Source organism: Hypomesus transpacificus, chromosome 8, assembly GCF_021917145.1.
Source record: "Hypomesus transpacificus isolate Combined female chromosome 8, fHypTra1, whole genome shotgun sequence".
NCBI classification, from domain to species: Eukaryota; Metazoa; Chordata; class Actinopteri; order Osmeriformes; family Osmeridae; genus Hypomesus; species Hypomesus transpacificus.
The window spans coordinates 9594264-9614604 of NC_061067.1; the positions used below are offsets into that span (position 1 = coordinate 9594264).

At 45.9% G+C, this 20341-nt stretch overlaps 1 protein-coding gene across 1 annotated transcript; it reads left to right on the top strand.

Moving 5' to 3' along the window:
• Positions 1–576: 576 nt before the first annotated feature.
• Positions 577–17584, top strand: pde1ca (phosphodiesterase 1C, calmodulin-dependent a). Its single transcript, XM_047024527.1, has 15 exons — positions 577–682; positions 1338–1520; positions 2162–2228; positions 4934–5050; positions 5537–5677; positions 7116–7216; positions 7584–7712; positions 8062–8163; positions 8379–8499; positions 10190–10271; positions 10574–10694; positions 12475–12650; positions 13499–13810; positions 14727–14810; positions 15963–17584. The coding sequence occupies exons 2-15, from the start codon at positions 1435–1437 to the stop codon at positions 16055–16057; spliced, it is 1734 nt and encodes a 577-aa protein (XP_046880483.1). The 5' UTR covers positions 577–682; positions 1338–1434; the 3' UTR covers positions 16058–17584.
• The last annotated feature ends 2757 nt before the right edge of the window (positions 17585–20341 follow it).

The following is a 20341-nucleotide window of genomic DNA, read 5'->3' on the forward strand; positions in this document are numbered from 1 at the left end:
TGGGTGTGTGTGTTTCGGAACTCCGATTTGTGTCCGATTTGTGTACGCCATTTCCACGATTTCTGTCCCTTTCCACGATTTCCATTCCTTCCGTCCGTTGCCATGACGACCATCTGTCAATCACCCTGCCGTGTGTAATTGCAAACCAATTACATAGCTGTTTTTACAAGGTCGTCAGAGATTGGTTGGTACCCGCTGACCCCGGTTATCTGTGCCGGGCGTTGAGTTAATGGACTTTGACTGGTTCCAACAAAGCATGAAATACCCTTGCAAATCCTGCCTCATTTTTATACCCCTTTTTTCTCCAATCTCCACAATTATTTCCATCGACATGCATTGGACATGGCATGAGGATAAGCTGAGCAAGTCACCTAAGCTGTAATTTGAAGGGTAATGGAAGAGAATGAGTGTGTTGACTCTTTGGTGGGTTCTGGGAATAGAGGTTCCGGTCAGAGCCTGCTAGCCTGATAGCAGTCCTCATCTAATCTCAGCCTCTTTATCGCTGGATCTGGATCTGTAGTCGACGAGCTAATGCTGACGATGTGCGTGTGTGTGTGTGTGTGTCCAGGTTACGATGCCTGGTGAAGCAGCTGGAGCGAGGGGAGGCGTCGGTGGTGGACCTGAAGAAGAACCTGGAGTATGCAGCGTCTGTGCTGGAGTCTGTCTACATCGAGGAGACCAGGTACGTCCCCGTCTCTCCTCCAGGACCCAGACTTAACCCCCCCACCCCTCAAGGACACGCTGTCACGCTGCAGAGCCACCGAGGACAGGACGTGGCACAGTCGTTCTGCTCCTCCCCTGAAGTAGTCCTAAAGTTTCTCTGCCTCTCTTCGATCTCTCTTTCGCTCTCTCTCTCTGTCTCTCGCTCATCATCTCTACCGTTTTCTCCATCTGTCCCTTCCACTCTTCATCTGCCTCTCTTCATCTCTTTCACTTTAACTCTCTCTCTCCTTCTCTGTTTCTCTGTTTCTCTGTTTCTCTCTCTCTCTCCCTCTCTCCCTCTCTCCTTCTCCTTCTCCCTCTCCCTTTCCCTCTCTCTCCAATATCACAGCATTTGTGCTGGTGGAATTGGCTCCTAATGAGAAAGCCCATTAAAGAGCTCCAGACTAAGTTGGCCTTTCAGTTTCATTTAAACTCCAAGGTCGTGATGAGAAACAAGAGATGGGTGGGGCCTGTCCCTTCTCCCTTAGCTCATTGGCTGGCACAGATTCCTCACAGCTGATCTGGAGAATTATGTAACACCTCACTCTCACCATATGTGACTCCACGACACATGTGTGTGTATGTGTGTGTGTGTGTCTGTCCGTGTGTGTGCGTGTGCCTCTCGCTCCACACAGGCGATTGGTGGACACCGAGGATGAGCTCAGCGACATCCAATCGGACTCGGTGCCGTCGGAGGTGCGTGATTGGCTGGCCTCCACCTTCACACGGCAGATGGGGCTGATGCTGAGGAGGACCGAGGAGAAGCCTCGCTTCCGGAGCATCGTCCACGCCGTGCAGGCTGGGATATTCGTGGAAAGGTGTGCCCTCAAACTTCCTGTTGTGACATCACAACTGTACTGCCCTGTTTCAGACTGCTCTGTCCCCAACAATATTGGACTACATACTACATACAGTACTACTAGTGTACCATACAGTAGTACACTCTCTATGTATACACATACACAAACACACACACAGGCTTGATATCAATGCCTCTTGTCCAGCCATATTTCCAGATTGAGAGATCAGTGGTACATTTTGAAAGCATTTAAGAATCTTTTCAGATTATTAAGAGTTCTTGTAAAATAACCAGTCTGAGCTGGCTCACTGTAGAGGGGAAGCCAGTTCTGACCAGGTGATAAGACCTCCATATATCAATAATCCACTCCCTGATGTGTGCTGTTTACTCCAATACCCCCAGAATGACCTTTAATGGCCTTGCCCCTCCCATTTACACACACACAAACTCTAATGCTCTCTCTCTCTCTCTCTCTCTCTCTCTCTCTCTCTCTCTCTCTCTCTCTCTCTCTCTCGCTCTCTCTCACTCACACACACTCTCACACACATTTTTTCCTGCTCGATCCCAAGACGGGGGTTTCTCCAGATATGCCGTCCCGTCGGGGGTCTCTGTGTGTGTCTTGGAGGCGGGGTTGTGATGTGTCTTATCTCTCTCTGACAGGATGTACCGGCGGACGTCCAACATGGTGGGTCTGAGTTACCCTCCCAGCGTCATCACCGTGCTCAAGGTATCAGCCCCCGACCGCCAGGCACCAGCACGAGCCAGGGCGGGGGGGGGGGGGGGGGGGGGGGGGGGGCGGCGGGGGGAGTGTTGGTGATGGGGGGGGGGGGGGTGAAGATAACACCATCGCACAGCCCCTGACAGGCTGACCTCTATTACCCTCAAACGGCATGTGGAGTGTGTGTGTGAGAGGGGGCGCGCCTATGGGCTAGTGTGTGTGTGGGTATGTGCAGCCTAACTGGCCCTCTGTCTCCTCTCCTGGGTCCATGGTCCCCTGCCCCCGGCCCTGGCTGTCTCCTAGACAGACAGACATCACAGGACACCTTCTAATCTTGCCTTCATTACTGTGATTCTCACGGAGGGAGACTTAGGCTTAGAGTCATTACACAGACACTTACTACAAGTGATTTTAAGGTTTAATCCCATACATTACAAGATGTAAAACACATGTACTGTATGAGGGATTACGTCACTGTGTGTAAATCCTAATCTGTTCTTTTTCACGACACCAGATCATACATATTCATCTCTGGACAGTAATACCAGTTTGACCTTTTAGCACATTAGAGCACTTTGTCGAACTTGCCTGTTCTGCGTTGTGATTGGTCTGTTGAGCAGGGTGTGTTTACGCAACCCCTTGACCTCTTGGCTGAGTGATGTTGATGGAATTAGAGCAATGCAACTAACCAGTCTGCTGAGAAGGGGGGGGGGTGTCTGTCTCTTTATCTCTTTGTCTCGCTCTCTCTCTCTCTTTCTGTATATCTCTCTCTCAGTCACACACACACTATCTCTTTATATTTCTCCTTCTGTCTCTCCCCCTTTCTACCTTCCGCTCCCTCTCAAAACTCGTCTGGGTGCTATGATTACAAACGGCACGGAACATTTCATGAGAACATTGATATGTTTAATGTTAGATTGGATTATATTAAACGAAATTCTTAATGGCATTGAATATTTCAAATGTGATTAGGAGCATTCCAGTCCAGCCGGGGCAAATGTGCAGTAGTCTTGTGATGTCATATCTCACATTATGCACACATTGTGGAAAGGTCCAGCTCAAGTTTGTTTTTATTGCTTTGCATTCAACATGACAGATTTTTCACACTGGTGTGCTCATTCAAATGTCTTCTGGAGAGCAGTGATTTACCCAGGGTGCACGTCTGGCCCGTAGTTTCACGCAGGCGATGACTGTAGATCGGCAACAGGACTCATCACTGAACTCATTCTCCCAGAATGCCTGAAGGCTCCATAAGCCAGTGGTGGACGACAGAGATGGAGAGCAAGGGAAAACTTCCAATTTAAAGATATCCATTGTTAATATGCTGCAGACTGGAAATACGTCTGGAGTTCTTGCAAGGGGAGGGGGGAGGGAGGGAGGGAGGGTGGGTGAGAGGGAGGGAGGGTGGGAGGGAGGGAGGGAAGGAGGGGGAGAGAGAGAGAGATAGAGAGAGAGAGAGAGAGAGAGAGAGAGAGAGAGAGAGAGAGAGAGAGAGAGAGAGAGAGAGAGAGAGAGAGAGAGAGAGAGAGAAAGATAGAGAAAGATAGAGAAAGATAGAGAAAGATAGAGAAAGATAGAGTGAATGTAGAGTTAGGTACAGACAGACAGAGACCGTGGGGTGGCGGTCATACTAAATGAATTGAGGGAGGATGATAATTCAATAAATCACATGAGGCTAGACTTTTTATTCTCTTCCTTTATTACTGACTTTCATTATAACCCCCTCTAGGAACTACCGAGGCCACAGCCTCAGCCCCAGGCCAAACCACTTCTCCAGCAACAGCTCTCGCCCCAGCCCCAGCCCTAATCCCTTCTCCTACATCGGCCCTAGCCCCAGCCCCAGTTCCAGCCTCAAACCCCAACCCCAACCTCAGCCCGTGGCACACAGTCTCAGCCCCAACCCCAACCTCAGCCCGTGGCACACAGTCTCAGCCCCAACCTCAGCCCGTGGCACACAGTCTCAGCCCCAACCTCAGCCCATGGCACACAGTCTCAGCCCCAACCTCAGCCCGTGGCACACAGTCTCAGCCCCAACCCCAACCTCAGCCCGTGGCACACAGTCTCAGCCCCAGCCCCAACCTCAGCCCGTGGCACACAGTCTCAGCCCCAACCCCAACCTCAGCCCATGGCACACAGTCTCAGCCCCAACCTCAGCCCGTGGCACACAGTCTCAGCCCCAACCCCAACCTCAGCCCGTGGCACACAGCCTCAGCCCCAAGCACAACCACAGTCCCGGCCCCCTGCTCTGGCCCCAGCCTCAGAACTCCTGGACTCTGTGACGTCATCAGTGTGACGTGCACATCATCAATGGACATCCATGTTTAGCGTGTGTAAAAGGTTCCAGACTCAATGAAGGTCTCACTGCCTTCAGTTTAGATTTATGGATCTACTATCAAACGTGTGGGAATTCTACCACAATAAGATCAGCTACAGCTTCTGCACAACTTCAGATTCCACTCACCTCAGCAGATATCTTAATTGAATTCTACCGGGTTGACTTGGACATCGTATTTCATTTTGTCTGTGATCCCTCTATACGTATTGACGTTTTAATGCAAATGCCGTTTTCACAAATAGATTTGTTTTACACAACAAAACTCTGTTCAATCATTTTATTGGCAGACATAATCTGGTTCGGGACCAGAGTGCAGAATGAACAACAGTGAATCAATACCACTCTCTTCATTTCTTCCCTCCTTCTTCTCCTCCCCCAGCACGTGGACATGTGGTCTTTCGACGTGTTCGCTCTGAACGATTCCAGTGGAGATCACGCGCTGAAATTCATCTTCTACGAGCTGCTCACCAGATATGACTTAATCAATCGCTTCAAGGTACAGGAAGGCGCTCTGTCCATCTCTCTCTGCTCGCCCAGGGCGGGGGACGGGATGTGTGTGCAAGCGTGTGTGCGGACGTCTGTGTGTGGTCATCTTAACGTCAGTCTTACTGTGACATTGGTGGGATTGACCGTATGTAATCACTGAGGTTGTCGAGCCGACCCAACTATCCCTGTAGTGATCCATGAAGTGGAACTACAGGGTTGGTAACTGACACAACGCTTGTCTTTCACGGAAGAGAAGGACTCTCATTTAAATTGAGAGTTTTCCGCGAAAGAATGAAAGAATAAATACAGTCGTGCCCCTTGCTTTTGAAAGAACAGTCATTTAATAACACCAATAACACCAAACAGATAACATCATCAAGAACAACAGACTTTGGGCTCATGTTCTATTGATGTTGCCTGTAACGACGGTGGAACATGAATCATCAACAAACGAGACTGAGCGAGATGTGTGTGGTGTGTGTGTGTGTGTCTCCAGATCCCTATCTCTGCCCTGGTGTCCTTTGTGGAAGCTCTGGAGGTGGGTTACAGCAAACACAAGAACCCCTACCACAACCTGATGCACGCCGCCGATGTCACACAGACAGTCCACTACCTGCTGCTGAAGACTGGCATGGTGGTAAGGCAGACTGTGTGTGTGTGTTTGTGCGTGACATTATTACGTGTGTGTGTGTGACATTTATTTGTGTGTGTGTGTAGGAGGGGGGGGGGGGGTAGGGGGAGTGATTAACCACCATGTGACAGTTTTATGTGCCATTAAGATGGAGCGAGGTCTATGAGGTGAGGTTGATATGAGTGGTTATAGTCCATGCATGATGTGATGTTGAATCTGATTGGCCGGATCGGTCCATTGAACCCAATTGAGTGCCAAACGTGGGGACTTGGGGCATGCATGCATGTGTGTGTGTGTGTGTGTGTGTGTGTGTGTCAGTCTGGATTAGTCGCCAGCATGTTTTATTGCTTAGTAACACTGTCTAAAATGGATGACCATAACAATTCCAGGGGTTTACTACAGTAGACGTTCAAATCATCGTTGCTGTCAGAAGGCTTCATGCTGCCTGTTCAGATAGCAGTAAAATTCTGCCTTAGCCCTCATTATCTGCCACGGCCAGAAACATGGAAGATCATTTTTTGTAATGAATAGCCTTCTGAATGAAAAGATTTGAGGACATAACATTTTGTGAAGGAAAGGAGGAGAGGAAAAGGATTCCGTGGTCACCAGTGCTAACCCTGCAGAGGGAACATTCTGGACAAATGGAAGTAGTCAGAGAAAGCACAAAACCCAATAATAACCCAATACAGAGTTGTAACACAATCACTGCTGTCTAGCAAGTCTGAGAGCAAACACGAGAAGATCAAAAAATTCATTCATGACTCAAAATAGCAACTATGGTTTCTTTTTTTTATGTTATTATTAAATCATTACTATTTCATGTATTTATGCTATGGAATGCACAGGGATTTCAAGATTTAATTTACTATGCCTTGTTGACAACAATAACACTTCCTGACATTAAATTCAATAAAAAATGTAATAGAATCAAATATTTACGCATGAAAAGAACAAACAAGCCGAATAGGACTGTTCTGATGAAAACATTAGGGCTTCTCCCAATTTATTTACCGCTCAGCAATGGCCTCAGCAATAAGGTCTCTAATATACCAACAGTATGTGTGTGTGTGTGTGTGTGGGGGGGGGGGGCTGAAGGGGAGGCATGGGGTGGTGATGTTTATATTACTTTGTCTCTGTGCTCTGTATATAGTGGGAATGGGTGTTGTAAAACAGACAGCGTGAATGTGTCACTTCACCTTAACCTTATAATGCATCAGCCTTACACCTCTAAACACTGCAAATCGATCTGCCTGCTCTTCACTAAAACGCCTCCTCTTCGACCCCCGTACCCTCCTCCTCAACATGTGCATCCGTTTCTCCCAATCCCTCCACGCTATCCCCTATCCCTCCATACCTCTCCCTCTCGCTCTCCACCTGTCTCCTCTCTCCTCTCCTCTCCCTTCCTTTTTTCCCCTCCTCTCCTGCTCCCTTCCCTCTGTGTTAGCACTGGCTGACAGAACTGGAGATCTTTGCCATGATCTTTGCTGCGGCGGTCCATGATTATGAGCACACCGGCACTACTAACAACTTCCACATCCAGACCAGGTAATAGACTGTGACAAGCATAGAGAACCCCTAGCCCAGGTAATGGACTGTGACAGCCGTAGAAATAACCAGAAAATACAATTTCAACGCAGAGCAAGCAGTGGAACCGAAAGGTTGCTTATATTCATGCCATTTTTCAGAGGAGATTAAATGTCACTTCCGTTTTAATGTCACTCCCATTAAGGCATATAGAGAGAAGTTGGCCCTCACCTTAAAATGGCAGAAGGCAAAAGATAGATTTAGTTGGGGGATTTGTGTGAGCTTCGGTTATGTAAAACACTCAAATCGTTTAAATGACAGTCTGAAATGTCCATGTTAATGTACGCTGGACGTACTGGATGTTGACAGTCTTTCTTTCCTGTGTCAGGTCAGGCACGGCCATCCTTTACAATGACCGCGCGGTCCTTGAGAACCACCACGTAAGCGCAGCCTATCGTCTGCTGCAGGACGATGACGAGATGAACATTCTCTATAACCTGTCCAAAGATGACTGGAGGTGAGGGGCCAGGACGAGAGACAGCTGGGCAGTGTGGGGAATGGTGTGTCCCCACACTGTCTGTCTGTCCTGGATGGGCAAGACTCAAATGTTTCAAATGTTTCTCTCTGCCTCCTCTTCTGCCTCACCCTCTCCCCCCTCACTTTCAACACCTCCCTTTCTCTGCTCCATCTCCCTCTCTCCCTCTCTCCCTCTCTCCCTCCCTCCATCCCTCCCTCCCTCCCTCCTGCCCTTCCTTCCTTCCCTCCCCCCCCCCCCCCCCCCTTTCCACTTACCTCTGCACTCCTCTTCGTTCCTCCCTACCCTCCTTCTTCTCCCCCCTTCTTCCCTCCTGCCCCCTCCCCCCCAGGGAGCTGCGAGCGCTGGTGGTGGAGATGGTGTTGGCCACAGACATGTCCTGTCACTTCCAGCAGATTAAGGCCATGAAGAACTTCCTCCTGCAGCCCGAGGCGTGAGTGCCCCCCTCGTTCCTCTGCCACGTCTAGACACGCGGCACACCGTTCAGACGTAGCGCATCCGACACAAACACTGCCCTCTCTCTCACTGTAGTTAGACTTTGAACAGCCTGGTTTGGTCGGTTCTATTGTTTGCGATCTTTTTTTTTCTGCTTTTCGATTCTGCACCACCCGTGTCTTATCTGCTTTGGTCTGTGCTGCTCCTGTGTAGGATAGACAAGCCCAAGGCCTTATCCCTGCTCCTGCACACTGCAGACATCAGTCACCCAGCTAAGAACTGGGACCTGCACCATCGCTGGACCACCTCGCTACTGGAAGAGTTCTTCCGACAGGTCAGTGTGTATGTGTGCGTGTGTGTGTGTGTGTGTGTGTGTGTGTGTGTAGAGGTGAACCCCTGGAAGGTCCATCGTTGACATTCCTTCCCGCCGTCTTCCCCCCTAATGCGTTATGACGCCGACAGGCGTGATAATCCAACACTTTAATCCTAATCCCATTGGGGATCCTCATCGCCGCGAGACTTCAGACCGACTCCGTCCTGTTAGTCCGCTGTAATCCCATTATCCTGGCACTACACTCTCTAACATGCACATACTCACTGGTACGTAGGATGGAGTGTAGAAAAGAGAGTGACTACAGCTGTGTGGATGCTACAGGCATCACAACAGTAGGAAGAGACTGCGTCACATGGATAGAAGTATGCGTGAGGGTTGGCAGTTCGCAAGGACATCCGGCGTCTTCTCAAACAAATGAGGCCATTCATTTTCAGCTCCATGCACATTTATAATCACAATGAATATAAAGTGACAATGAGCAATAGATGTTCATGAAAATGCTATATGGTGAAAACACGTTTAAAATCACGTTGAATGTGAGCAGGGGGATGTGGTGTGAAGAAAAAAAAAAGGGGGGAGCAAATTGCTCATGCCCACTCAGCAGTGAATTCAATCCAACTTTCTATTAACTGTGATTTGAAAGTAGGATATCCTTTCATTACCAAGCGGACTGATTAATTCTTCCCTCAGAAAATGAAATTACACTGGAGGAGGCTCCTCAGAGTATCAGGAGAAAGTGGGGATTTATAGATGTGTAGCTGGAAAGGTCCGATCAGTCTGGTGCTGGCATCTCGTCGACAAATCATATTAATTGAAATGTCAAGCACAATGAATGCGCATGAGGTTCTAATCATTTCTTAACAGTCAAAGATTTAAATGGCTCCAGGAAGTTTTAGGAAGTTCACCTTTGGAAGGATGATACCAGGAAAGAGTCACAATCTCAAATCCAGAAATGATCATTGGTTAGGGACTGGATGTAGAGGCTGCGTCTTACTGGAGAATGTGGTCAATTGCTTCTTGAGGTAAAGTGGACCACATTTCCCAGAATTCCTTATCTTAAGGTCCTAAAGGAAATGTCATTTCGATTCCTCTGTGTGTCTGGACAAACAGAGGATATGGCATATGGCAGAATTGACAATAAAATAACATTTTATTTAATTTAATTGATCTTCAAAGCGAGTCTGTCTCTGGGAATGAAGGGAGTTGATTGTACAGATAAACAAAATAGATTGATTTACTGCAGCATTATTTTGAAAACATTCACATCCAGCAGACAGGAGGGTGAAAGAATGAAAGAAGGATTTAGCAGAGGAAAGGAGGGCAGGAGAAAAAGTAGTGAAGCGGAACGTTTCATGTTAGCATCTGCTTAGTCATGGTACGATCAACTAATTTGTGTTTTTCCTAATTCCGTTGTCAGCCCAGTATAACTGACCTTCTGCTCAAACGTCTGCAAACTGTCTGAAGATGAAAAGTAGACCCAACCAAACCTGACCTTTTCACCTGTTTGTTCATTTTTTTTAAACACTGAGATGTACTCTGAAGGTACATCTCACTCAAAGCTTCCTCATTGACCGTTCAGTCTTTGGACGCTGGGTTGAGCTTGTGTAACTTCTGGCCCAGCCTCTGCCCCTATGTTATCACAGAAGACTGAATGGACAGCTCGTCCCCTGTAACAAGGTCTTTTTTTCAGGGGGACAAAGAAGCCGAACTGGGCCTACCCTTCTCTCCTCTGTGTGACCGCAAGTCAACCATGGTCGCCCAGTCCCAGATAGGTGAGTCAACTACAAAAAACAATTCAATACATTCGGTAACAGGACAACTGTATCAGGTATACTGTACTAAGCCTACTGCACTAGGAGCACTGTAGCACAACTACGGTACTAGGCCTACTACACTAGTGCACCATTTTAGACGACACAGTGGGTAAGAAGAAAGGTACTACTGTCAGCTACAACAGAACACCCTTCCTTCCATCTGTTGCGACACAGTACAGTAAACATCGTAAATGTGACGTGTGTGTGTGTATGTGTGTGTGTGTATATGTGCTTGTGTATTCTTGCCCGTGTGTTCCCAGGATTTATTGACTTTATCGTGGAGCCCACCTTCACGGTGCTGACAGACATGACAGAGAAGATTGTGACGCCGCTCATCGATGACGCGTCTCACTCCGGCCTCGCTGGCTTCCGACGCTCCAGGTGAGAGACGGAGGGATGCTGACCTCCGAACCCACCACTTTGTCATTTCTGTCCCTTCGAACTGCCTCTGGCGGGCTCGCTGAACTATTCTTGTGGGAACCAGAAGGCCTCTCGAGTAGTGTAAAACAAGGAAAACTTGCATTTTCGAACATCTGTGTGTGTGTGTGTATATATCTAACACACCTGCACACACTATACAATACTCCAGTCCTCTTGATTGATGGGATGCCACCGTTGATAATCACTGGGACCCCACAGATGTCACCTACTGCATGATCTCACACACTCTGTGACTCCAGAACATCCTCTGTTCTTCAAAGACAGTGGCGCTGTATAAACCAACAGAGCTAACCTAGGCAGGCCCCTCTAATTAACAGCCTAATGGTGACTAAATGAAGCCAAACAAGATGTTAGTGTGGGAGTAATTATCATCTCGCGTCCTCGAGCTCCTTGTCTGATGCTGAATTGAATGAGCCCAGTCAGGAATGGACCTTCTTCTTATCGACAGTCATTAAACACTTGTTTGCACCTCCACTGTGGTGTACTGTCAAAAGATGTGTTTGGGTCTGTGTGTGTGACTATGACGATGTGGGTGTGTCTGTGTGTGCAACTATGTGTGTGTGTGTGTATCTCTGTGTGTCTGTGCGTGTGTGACACAATGTCTATTTGTTCGTGTGTGTGTCTCCATGTGTGCGTGTGTACGTGTGTGACTATGCCTATGTGTGTCTGTGTGTCTGTGTGTGTGTCTGAGGTCTCAAAGACCCAGGACTGCTATGCCATCATAGAAACATGGGCCCCATCCTGTTCGTAATAAGAGTGGGATGATTTTAAACAGATTATAAACATTCCGTGCCATGTCTGTCCTTTCCCGTTCCACCCTTTGTTTCTCCTCTCGCTCTCTCCCTCCCTCGCTCTCTGCCTCGCTCTCTCCCTCCCTCGCTCTCTGCCTCGCTCTCTCCCTCACTCGCGCTCCACCTCCCTCGCTCTCTCCCTCACTCGCTCTCCACCTCCCTCGCTCTCTCCCTCGCTCTCTGCCTCGCTCTCTCCCTCACTCGCTCTCTGCCTCGCTCTCTCCCTCACTCGCGCTCCACCTCCCTCGCTCTCTCCCTCACTCGCTCTCCACCTCCCTCGCTCTCTCCCTCGCTCTCTCCCTCGCTCTCTCCCTCGCTCTAGCCCTCTCACCCTCACTCGCTCTCCACCTCGCTCTCTCTCTCCCTCACTCTCTACCTCCCTCGTTGTCTGTCATTCTTGCTCTCACCCTAACGGCTTCAGGGAAGATGGAGGAAGAGGCTTACGTGTACTACAGTTTCTTAAAAGAAACACCTTTCCCTCTTTCCTGACATCGCTCGCTCTGTTGTCTCTGTCTCTCTTTGTCTAAATGTTTCCGTCTGTCTTGGTCCATCCCTGTCGCTTTGTCTGTCTATCTGTCACTCTGTCTCTCTCTCGGTATGTCTCTCTCTCTGTCTCTCCCTCACATGCACACAGCTTGTATTTGCAAACAAGCACATCTGTCATGCTGTACTGGTATCTCAGAGCCGTCCATCTGTTCTGATACAGAATAAACATGCAGGCAGGATTAAAACACAGCAGCCTAATATTCCTCTTATCCTCACATTCTCCCTGACGCTATGCTACACTGACAAGTAGGATTTGATATTACTGGTCAATGTTGTTACCAAATTCACAGGAAAATGTGTATCTTTGTGTTTTATTTCATCAGAATTACACGTCATGTTTATGACTTTGTGTGTGTGTGGTGTGTGTGTGTGTGTGTGTGCAGTCTGAACAGTATAACACAGGGAGATGGGAAGCGTTCCAGTGTTAAAAGCGTGGGTTCGGAGGGCAGTGGGACTGTCAACTGTTCCCTCCACACGGTCGACTTCAAATGCTTCAAGGCCACGTGGAATGAAGAGGTCCACCAGAACCGGGAGAAGTGGAAGACCCAGGCTACCAAAGGTGGGGGAAACGTGGCGGAGAGGAATCTAGGGCAGCAGAACCGAGCAGAGCACAGCAGAGCACAGCAGAGCAGAGCACAGCAGAACTGAGCAGAGCACAACAGAGCACAGCAGAACTGAGCAGAGCACAACAGAGCACAGCAGAACTGAGCAGAGCACAGCACAACAGAACAGGGTAGAGCAGAATAGAACAGAGCCAAACAGAACCGAGTAAAAAAGAATAGAGCAAACTAGAGAGCGGCGTCACAATCTTCTTAGAACACAGCAGAATAGAACAGAACACAGCAGAATAGAAGAGAGCAGAACATAATAGAACAGAGTAGAACAGAATAGAGCAGAGTAGAACAGAATAGAGCAGAGTAGAACAGAATAGAGCAGAGTAGAACAGAATAGAGCAGAGTAGAACAGACTAGAGCAGGGTAGAACAGAATAGAGCAGAGTAGAACAGAATAGAGCAGAGTAGAACAGACTAGAGCACGGTAGAACAGAATACAGCAGGGTAGAACAGACTAGAGCACGGTAGAACAGAATACAGCAGGGTAGAACAGACTAGAGCACGGTAGAACAGAATACAGCAGGGTAGAACAGAATAGAGCAGAGTAGAACAGACTAGAACAGGGTAAAACAGAATAGAGCCGAGCTGGGGAGAACACTCTAGAGTTTTTCATTGAAACTTCTGAAACGTTCTCAGGGGATCATCGTGTTAATGTAAACATGCTCTGTCTGTGCTCGCTGGATGAGAGCGGAGGGCCGTCTGCAGACGAAGCCTAACTCTGTGGAAGACTGTGTTTACGTCCCTGTGAAGGATGTTTGGGATTTAAGAGGATATCGTTTCTTGTCTCCTGCTAGACCTGGAGGAGAGATCCAAGAGAGAGGCTGACGAGAAAGCCAAGCAGGAGACGGAGGAGGGCAAAGAACCGGGAACGGCAGATAAGGCTGAGGAGAGAGGAGAGGAGACGGGAGAGGGGGATGGTGCAGAGGAGAGGAAGACAGACGTGGAGGGAGGGAGCCAAGCGGAGGAGGGTAAGAAGGAAGCAGTGGTGGAGCAACCTAAAGAAGAGGAAGGGAACAAGGATCCAGGGGGGGCTGTTGGGACCACATCGGCACCAGGACACCCCGAGAAGGAGTCCAGCCAAGAGCACAGCCAGCAAGTTCAAAATGGTACGTAGCCCAAAGTTTCAAAAGTCACTGTATAACACTTGTAAATGTGAAATCTTATCGTAAGCATCGGTATTTTCAGGCTAACTTGACTTTTTGGGGACAGTGTTCTGGATTCATTACCAGTGGATCTGGCAAATGCAATGACGATCTGTGTTTATGTGAAAACAATTGTGCTTCAAATTTCCTGACATTGGACCAACAACAAAAACACATGTCTTGTGTCTGGGCATTGCTGGTGTGTTTTGTTGTAAAATAGCCCCCTCATCTGGTGTCCAGTGAAAATTAGGAAAATGAATTTGTTCAAGTCGATAAATGTTGAACCCCTTCCAGTTTCACTCTATCAAACCCCAAAAAATCTTAAACCATCAAGTATTATATATTGTTAAGATGCCAGTAAATGTTTTCAGTTGTTTTCAATTCTCAAGTTTATTAACCAATTGTAACAGCTACAAGTATGTGTATATTGGAAATATTTGGACCTGCTCCTCTTGTCAATCTGTAGCAGCCTATCTAAACCTATATTAATAATGTGTACCTGTTATAAATACTGTAAATCCAAACCTATACGAGCTAGTATACTTATCAGCAATTTGAATAACGGTAAACATTTTTTAAATTTTATTCTGAATAATTCACATAAAAACAGAACAAGAATGACCTGACAATATGTACTGTACTTTTGAAGTAAAATGACAAATGCAGTTGGGTGAAGTAGGAGTTTGATGGAGTGCAGCGGGTATATTTCCACAGTCAAGTGTTTTGCAGCTTGTCGTAGCAGTGAGTTAGGGAGGTTTTGGTGGTTTTTCTGACAGTCGAACGTACCCACTGCCTCCAAATGTTTTCTTGTGGTGTCGCGTGTGGACCTGGGCATGGGCGAGGGTGTTTTTTGGTGACGGCTGTTTGGTCCCCCTCACAGGAGAGATCCCTGAGGAGCTAGACTCACCTGTGACTGACTCTGAGACAGACTCAGACGATGACAGTGAGAGAGAGACGTCTGATGGTAAAACCACTGCCTTTATGTTTCCTCTCCCACCCGCCCCTCCCCCCACAAACACCCCATCTCCACAGAAACACCCTTCCCCCCGCCTTTTCCCACAAGGCTGGGCGTTAACTAGGCCTTTCCACAGTGTTTTTGTGAGTTATTGGAAACAAGATATTTTTACTTGAACCACATCGTAGAATAATAATTGATGCAAAGTTGTATTTTCTCCTTTTATTATTGCTGGACATCAAATGATTGCAGTCAAGTATTACACCTATAGCCAGCTACAGGTTGTTAATCAAGACATTAAGCCAGGTGTAATATTTGAGCTAACTTCCTAACATCTGAAATGCTGTAAACGTTACTGTGGAACGGTGTGTTAATGTCTGTAAGGCCAGAGCCCTCATCACCCACACTGCCATATGTCACCAACTCTTCCCTCACAAAACCAGCTTCACCTGTGCTTTCCTCTCCTCCAGTCTGTTCTTCATGTTGCTATGGTGACAGTGCATTTTTCAAGGATACTTCACAACCATCTCCGAATCCTGAGAAGGACTTTTTGTCAGTGTCCTTACATAAACACGTTTACACAAATAATCACACACGATATACAGTACACACACACACACACTTTACTCAAAAGGAGATGTTCAAAGCAAAAATACATGAAAAACTGTATTGTATTGTAAAGTACTTCAGCCATGCTGTGTCAGCTAACAGGGTCATGCTGTCAAACAAACTTGCCCTCTCACATATTTGCTATTGCTGTTTACACTCTGGCCTTAGAATCTGTTTTACTCACAAACGTAGAAAACAACTTTCGTGTTATTTAACCTTTATGTCTGTAGTGTCAAGACTTTCCAAAAAGCTTGGAGAACAGTAAGAACAGTGAGAAAAGTTCATCCAGGCATGTGTTGTTGTTGCTACTTGGTCGTTTAGACCGTTGTCAGGTGAGGGGCGACTCAGGTTAGTACATCTGGACCCAACTCCACATTAAAACCTGCTGAGCAGCCTGGAGTCACTAGGCAACCACTCTACATGTGCCATATGTTCTCTCTCTCCTTTTTCATCGTCCTTTTCCCCTCTTCTCGTTCTCTTCCTTCCTGTTCTCTTTTTATTTTGTCTGGTGTGAAGGGGGCACTTGTTTTGACTCTTCCCCTCCTCTCTCAGATTCCCAGGAGGAAGACAACAGTAACCATGACAATGCCCCTGAGGTGGCGTCAACGGCGGCCGCAGCGTCTGCGCCCACGTCCGATGCAAACTAACCGCCCCTCTTCCTCACCCCTCACCCCCCCCCCCCTTTTTTGTGTTCAACAAAGACTTCATTTCCCAGGAGGAACAGCGCTCTTGTCTTTCTTCTGTTGTTCTAGATCGCCCTCTGCTGGATGAAACTCTCATGAAACTTTCTTTCAAATCTATTTTGTATTTTTTGACGCTCTCTCATGGAGTTCGTTTTTGGTCCTATACCTTAGCCTCATCCCAGATGACTGCTGACACTATCTCACCTTGCCATGAACCTGTGTTGTTAGATGAGCTGGCTTCAGCCTGACCTCTCAGCAGTTAGCCTGATTGCTAACGGCCTGTTCATACCCGGGCCAGGGACTGGGGCCCAGGTATGAGGCCTCTGTTGGAGCTCTGAGGCTCAGGTGACTTTCTGTGGCAGAGGGGGTTAAGGTGAACCACTGGTTACGAGTGAGGTCAGGCCCTGGCTGGTCTAAGGGTGGGGAGGTGGGGGTGGGGGTCCATGAGGTCCTGTTGGCCCCCAGTTTGGCCACACCTGTCCAGGCAGAGGTTGGTTTCTGTAGGACCTCTGTGGCTGCCTCAGCCCCAGCCAAGTCAATATAACAATGGAAAAAGTCCCCTGTGATGGAATTTGGAATACTGTGTGGGTGTGTGTGGGTGTGCGTGTGTGTAGGTGTAGGTGTGTGTGTTCATTTGTCCTTCACTATGTCAACGTGAAACTACTTCTGAAGAATGTTCAAATCACACATTATTTGTTTGCTGTTGTTGTTATTCAATGTACGTGATAACTAAAATATATGAGTGAATGAATGATAAATGAATGTATCAATGGATGAGGATTGATTTGATGAACATTGTGTCTATATTGTATAGGACAAACAGATTATAATGAAAGCTTTATTTACCTTTAATGTTAGATTCAACTAGACTGCACTTTTGCCAATTACAGCACACATTTAAGGATTTTAAAGTTTTGATAAACCCCTATATGAGCATATATGGCCAACAGTTTATTATCAAAAGGTTTTCTTATAGAGAAAACATATACTGGTAGTGTGATTTTTGTGTGAAAATGTAAAAGTACGATAAGGTTTTCTGGCAACACCAATTCCCATATGTTAAATGTGATGAATAGAATCAGAATTAAATAAATAACTTTTCCTTTTCAAATATATTTTTCTAGACATTCTCACAAGTTAATTTCAAAGTAATACATAGTATATGTATCTATAATGTGGTTGTTCAGTCAAATATGCATTTATTGTATTATTTTCACTCAGTGAATGTAGTTCATAGTTGTTTAGATATGCTTAGGTGTACAGGATTTATACTGTCGTTCCAGCAATGCTTGTTTGATTGAAATCCAGTCTTTAAAAAAATGTAATGAAATGTCATACGACTGTTTTAAGTGCAGCCATTGTCGAATTCCAAATATTTTGTTTTATTTAAACTGTGTATGACAAATGTATAGTCCTTTCTGTACTTTTTGTCAATTTTAGTTTTTTCTTTTGAACCAAGTGTTTCAAGGGAGGTATATTTATTGTATTTTTTTAAAACCAGTTCTATGTTGGAGCTTGTGTAATAGTTATTTATATTTTATTTATGAATGATTTTTGTAAGGTCTGAAGTTTTACTTTATTTTTCACTTTAGTTAACAAATGAGATGGGTCAATATATATTTGGATTGTCCCACAGCATAGTGGGAAATACATTGATCCTGGCATACTTTGTTTATTACCCTGAAGCATGCAAAGCCTTTCATTTCTCTTTTTTGATATTTATCTTTTCCTTTTGAGTTGCTCAATGTTAAAGATGCTACACAGATGCTAAAGTCAGCAAGCACAGTTGGTATTTTCTAAATTCAAGAATTTGGCATTAGGTGAAAATGTGTTTGTCGAAACATAACCCTCACTTTCTTACCCTGTTTAGACTTTAAAGTCCTTAGTTATTTTTCAAAACCCGGTATTAATTGGCTGCCATTTGACTATGCTTGAGTTTTGTGAGATGTTCAAACTGAGATTCAAAAACCCTTTAAAACTTCCTCTGGTCCAATGAGGTTGGATCATGTGACTGGCACGCACACTCGTTGAGGGACTCTGTCTTGTAACCAGCAAAACCTGAACAAAGTCTGTGTGGCAACTTTACAATTTTCCACTTTTATCCAACTTGACAAAACATCAGAATACCATTGAATACATTTGGTACATGGTTTCACTGTAGAATATTAAAAAGAGAAAAGTTAACACATAGGTTACTACGCAGTGAAATGTAAGTATGTAGTTAATTGAAGTTGTCTTGTCTGGAAAAGACTGATAGTATTGAGGCCATATTGAAGGTAATTCAAAATGGCCTCCAGTCTAGGTCCACTGTGTAGAAATTCCTGTTGCCTTGACCAAAGATAAAAACAACGTAGAGATACACTTCATACGAAACAATATTTCAGTATCTAAAGGGACAATACTTTTGTTGAAATTTCAGTTGATTTATTACTTTTAAAAATATTTGCCTTAAATTGTGTAGAAAAATCAGTAATTCTGTGTGAAACATTTTGTGAATCGTTCTTGCTAGCGCAAAAGCTTTTAGTGACATCTTTCAGCTCGTTTCCATCTTCAACCTCAAGCTTGTCTGTGATTGTTGACACATTGTCTTGACCGTTAAAGCATCTTATAATTATCAGTTGTTGTCATTATGTGGGATAGGGTCAATTTACAGTCACTTCCAATTGGTTCATTTGCATCATGTTGTTTCCATTGGAACTTATACTGTTGAAGCTCATTATTATTCTATGCCAGACATGGTGAGAGAGGAGCCACTGTTTGACACATGCTCTCAACAATGTTGCTGTGGCACCAGGATGTCCTCTTGGTCTAACGGTTCACATTGGTCTTTTAAGACACCAGGGTTTGCTTCCTGTTTGGTGAACAACACATTGTGTGGACCACAGCCATTGGCAGAAATGCATGACATCAGCAAAGTAGTTACGTAGACATAACGTTTGTTCTCACCGGTTTGCCACACTGTGCTGTTCTTACCACATGCAATCTTTAAGAGCGATCTTCTGTCATATCAACCTCACGCCAGCAATCCTTTGTCATTCTCAATCCCGTCTTGGGTTTCTGATGGGGAGGAAGCAGGGCCGTGTCATAGACAATCCTTCCATTCCGGTTGATGCCACTTCTAAAATGGTGGCATGGCCTTTTGTCAAAGACCACAATCCTGTCCACCAGTCAGCTATGACACAGTTAGCTACACAGTCGATTCATATTGGGTAAGCTCGGAACACTCAATGGCGCCATCTGTTGTTTGTGTGTTGAAAAACATGAGGATGATTTTGGACATGTATTTCGTCGTACACGTCTTGCATCCTGTTTGTTTCAAAGCCATATTTCTCTTTTATATCATTTTGTAATCTTCCATGTATTTAAAGCCATAGTATATGTTTACTTTACTGTGAGACAGCTTCAAGGTGTCCCAGAGGGAGGCATTGTATTGGATCCACACGTCAGATCCATCGTCATGTTATGTGATGTTTTTAATTTGAGAAACAATTTGATCACACACCAAAAGAAAACTGTGCAGGCCAACAAGTGGTCGTGTCTGTTCCAATGCTACGTTATTTATTGCACTGTTGTGACAATAAATCTGAACTCAAAGGGCTCAGATAATGGCTCAGTGTCTTCATTGACGAACCCACTGGTTTACTAGATGTGGATGTGTGCTGTGCCATTTTCGGAATCAGCTTTTTTGATTCGTCAACACTGACCTTCTGTCTTGCAGATTCAGCAGCTGGCTACGATCTGATTCGCTACTACAAGAGACCCAGCTACTGTGCCAACTCCTACCGACCAATCAGAGAGAAGAAGGTGGAGACACAGCCTATCGATGCCAGGAGCAAAGCCAGGCGGCTGCAGTGCATCTCTCTGCGACGGGGGAAGTGACAAAGGTCATTTTGACCCACCCACTTATCCTACTTAGTGCCTGCCTCCCATTTTAGTTGTCTCAGATTTCACTGTAGGTCTGCCAAAACAACAGTCCATGTACTTACTGTAACTTAAAAACATGTATGGGGTCATTTATTTTCATGCAGAAATGTGTATGTTTTTATTGTGTGTAGAGCATGTACAGTCTGGTATTAGTTAGTTAGGCCAATTAGTTTGCATATCTCTGTCTGCACTACATCCAAACAGCAGTCGCTGGACATAATATGTAAAAATAACATAAAATGTGTTTTTACCTCATGTATTATTATTATTATTTAAGCCTAATAAAAGAAACATACCAAAAAACTCAGATTCTGTATTCACCGA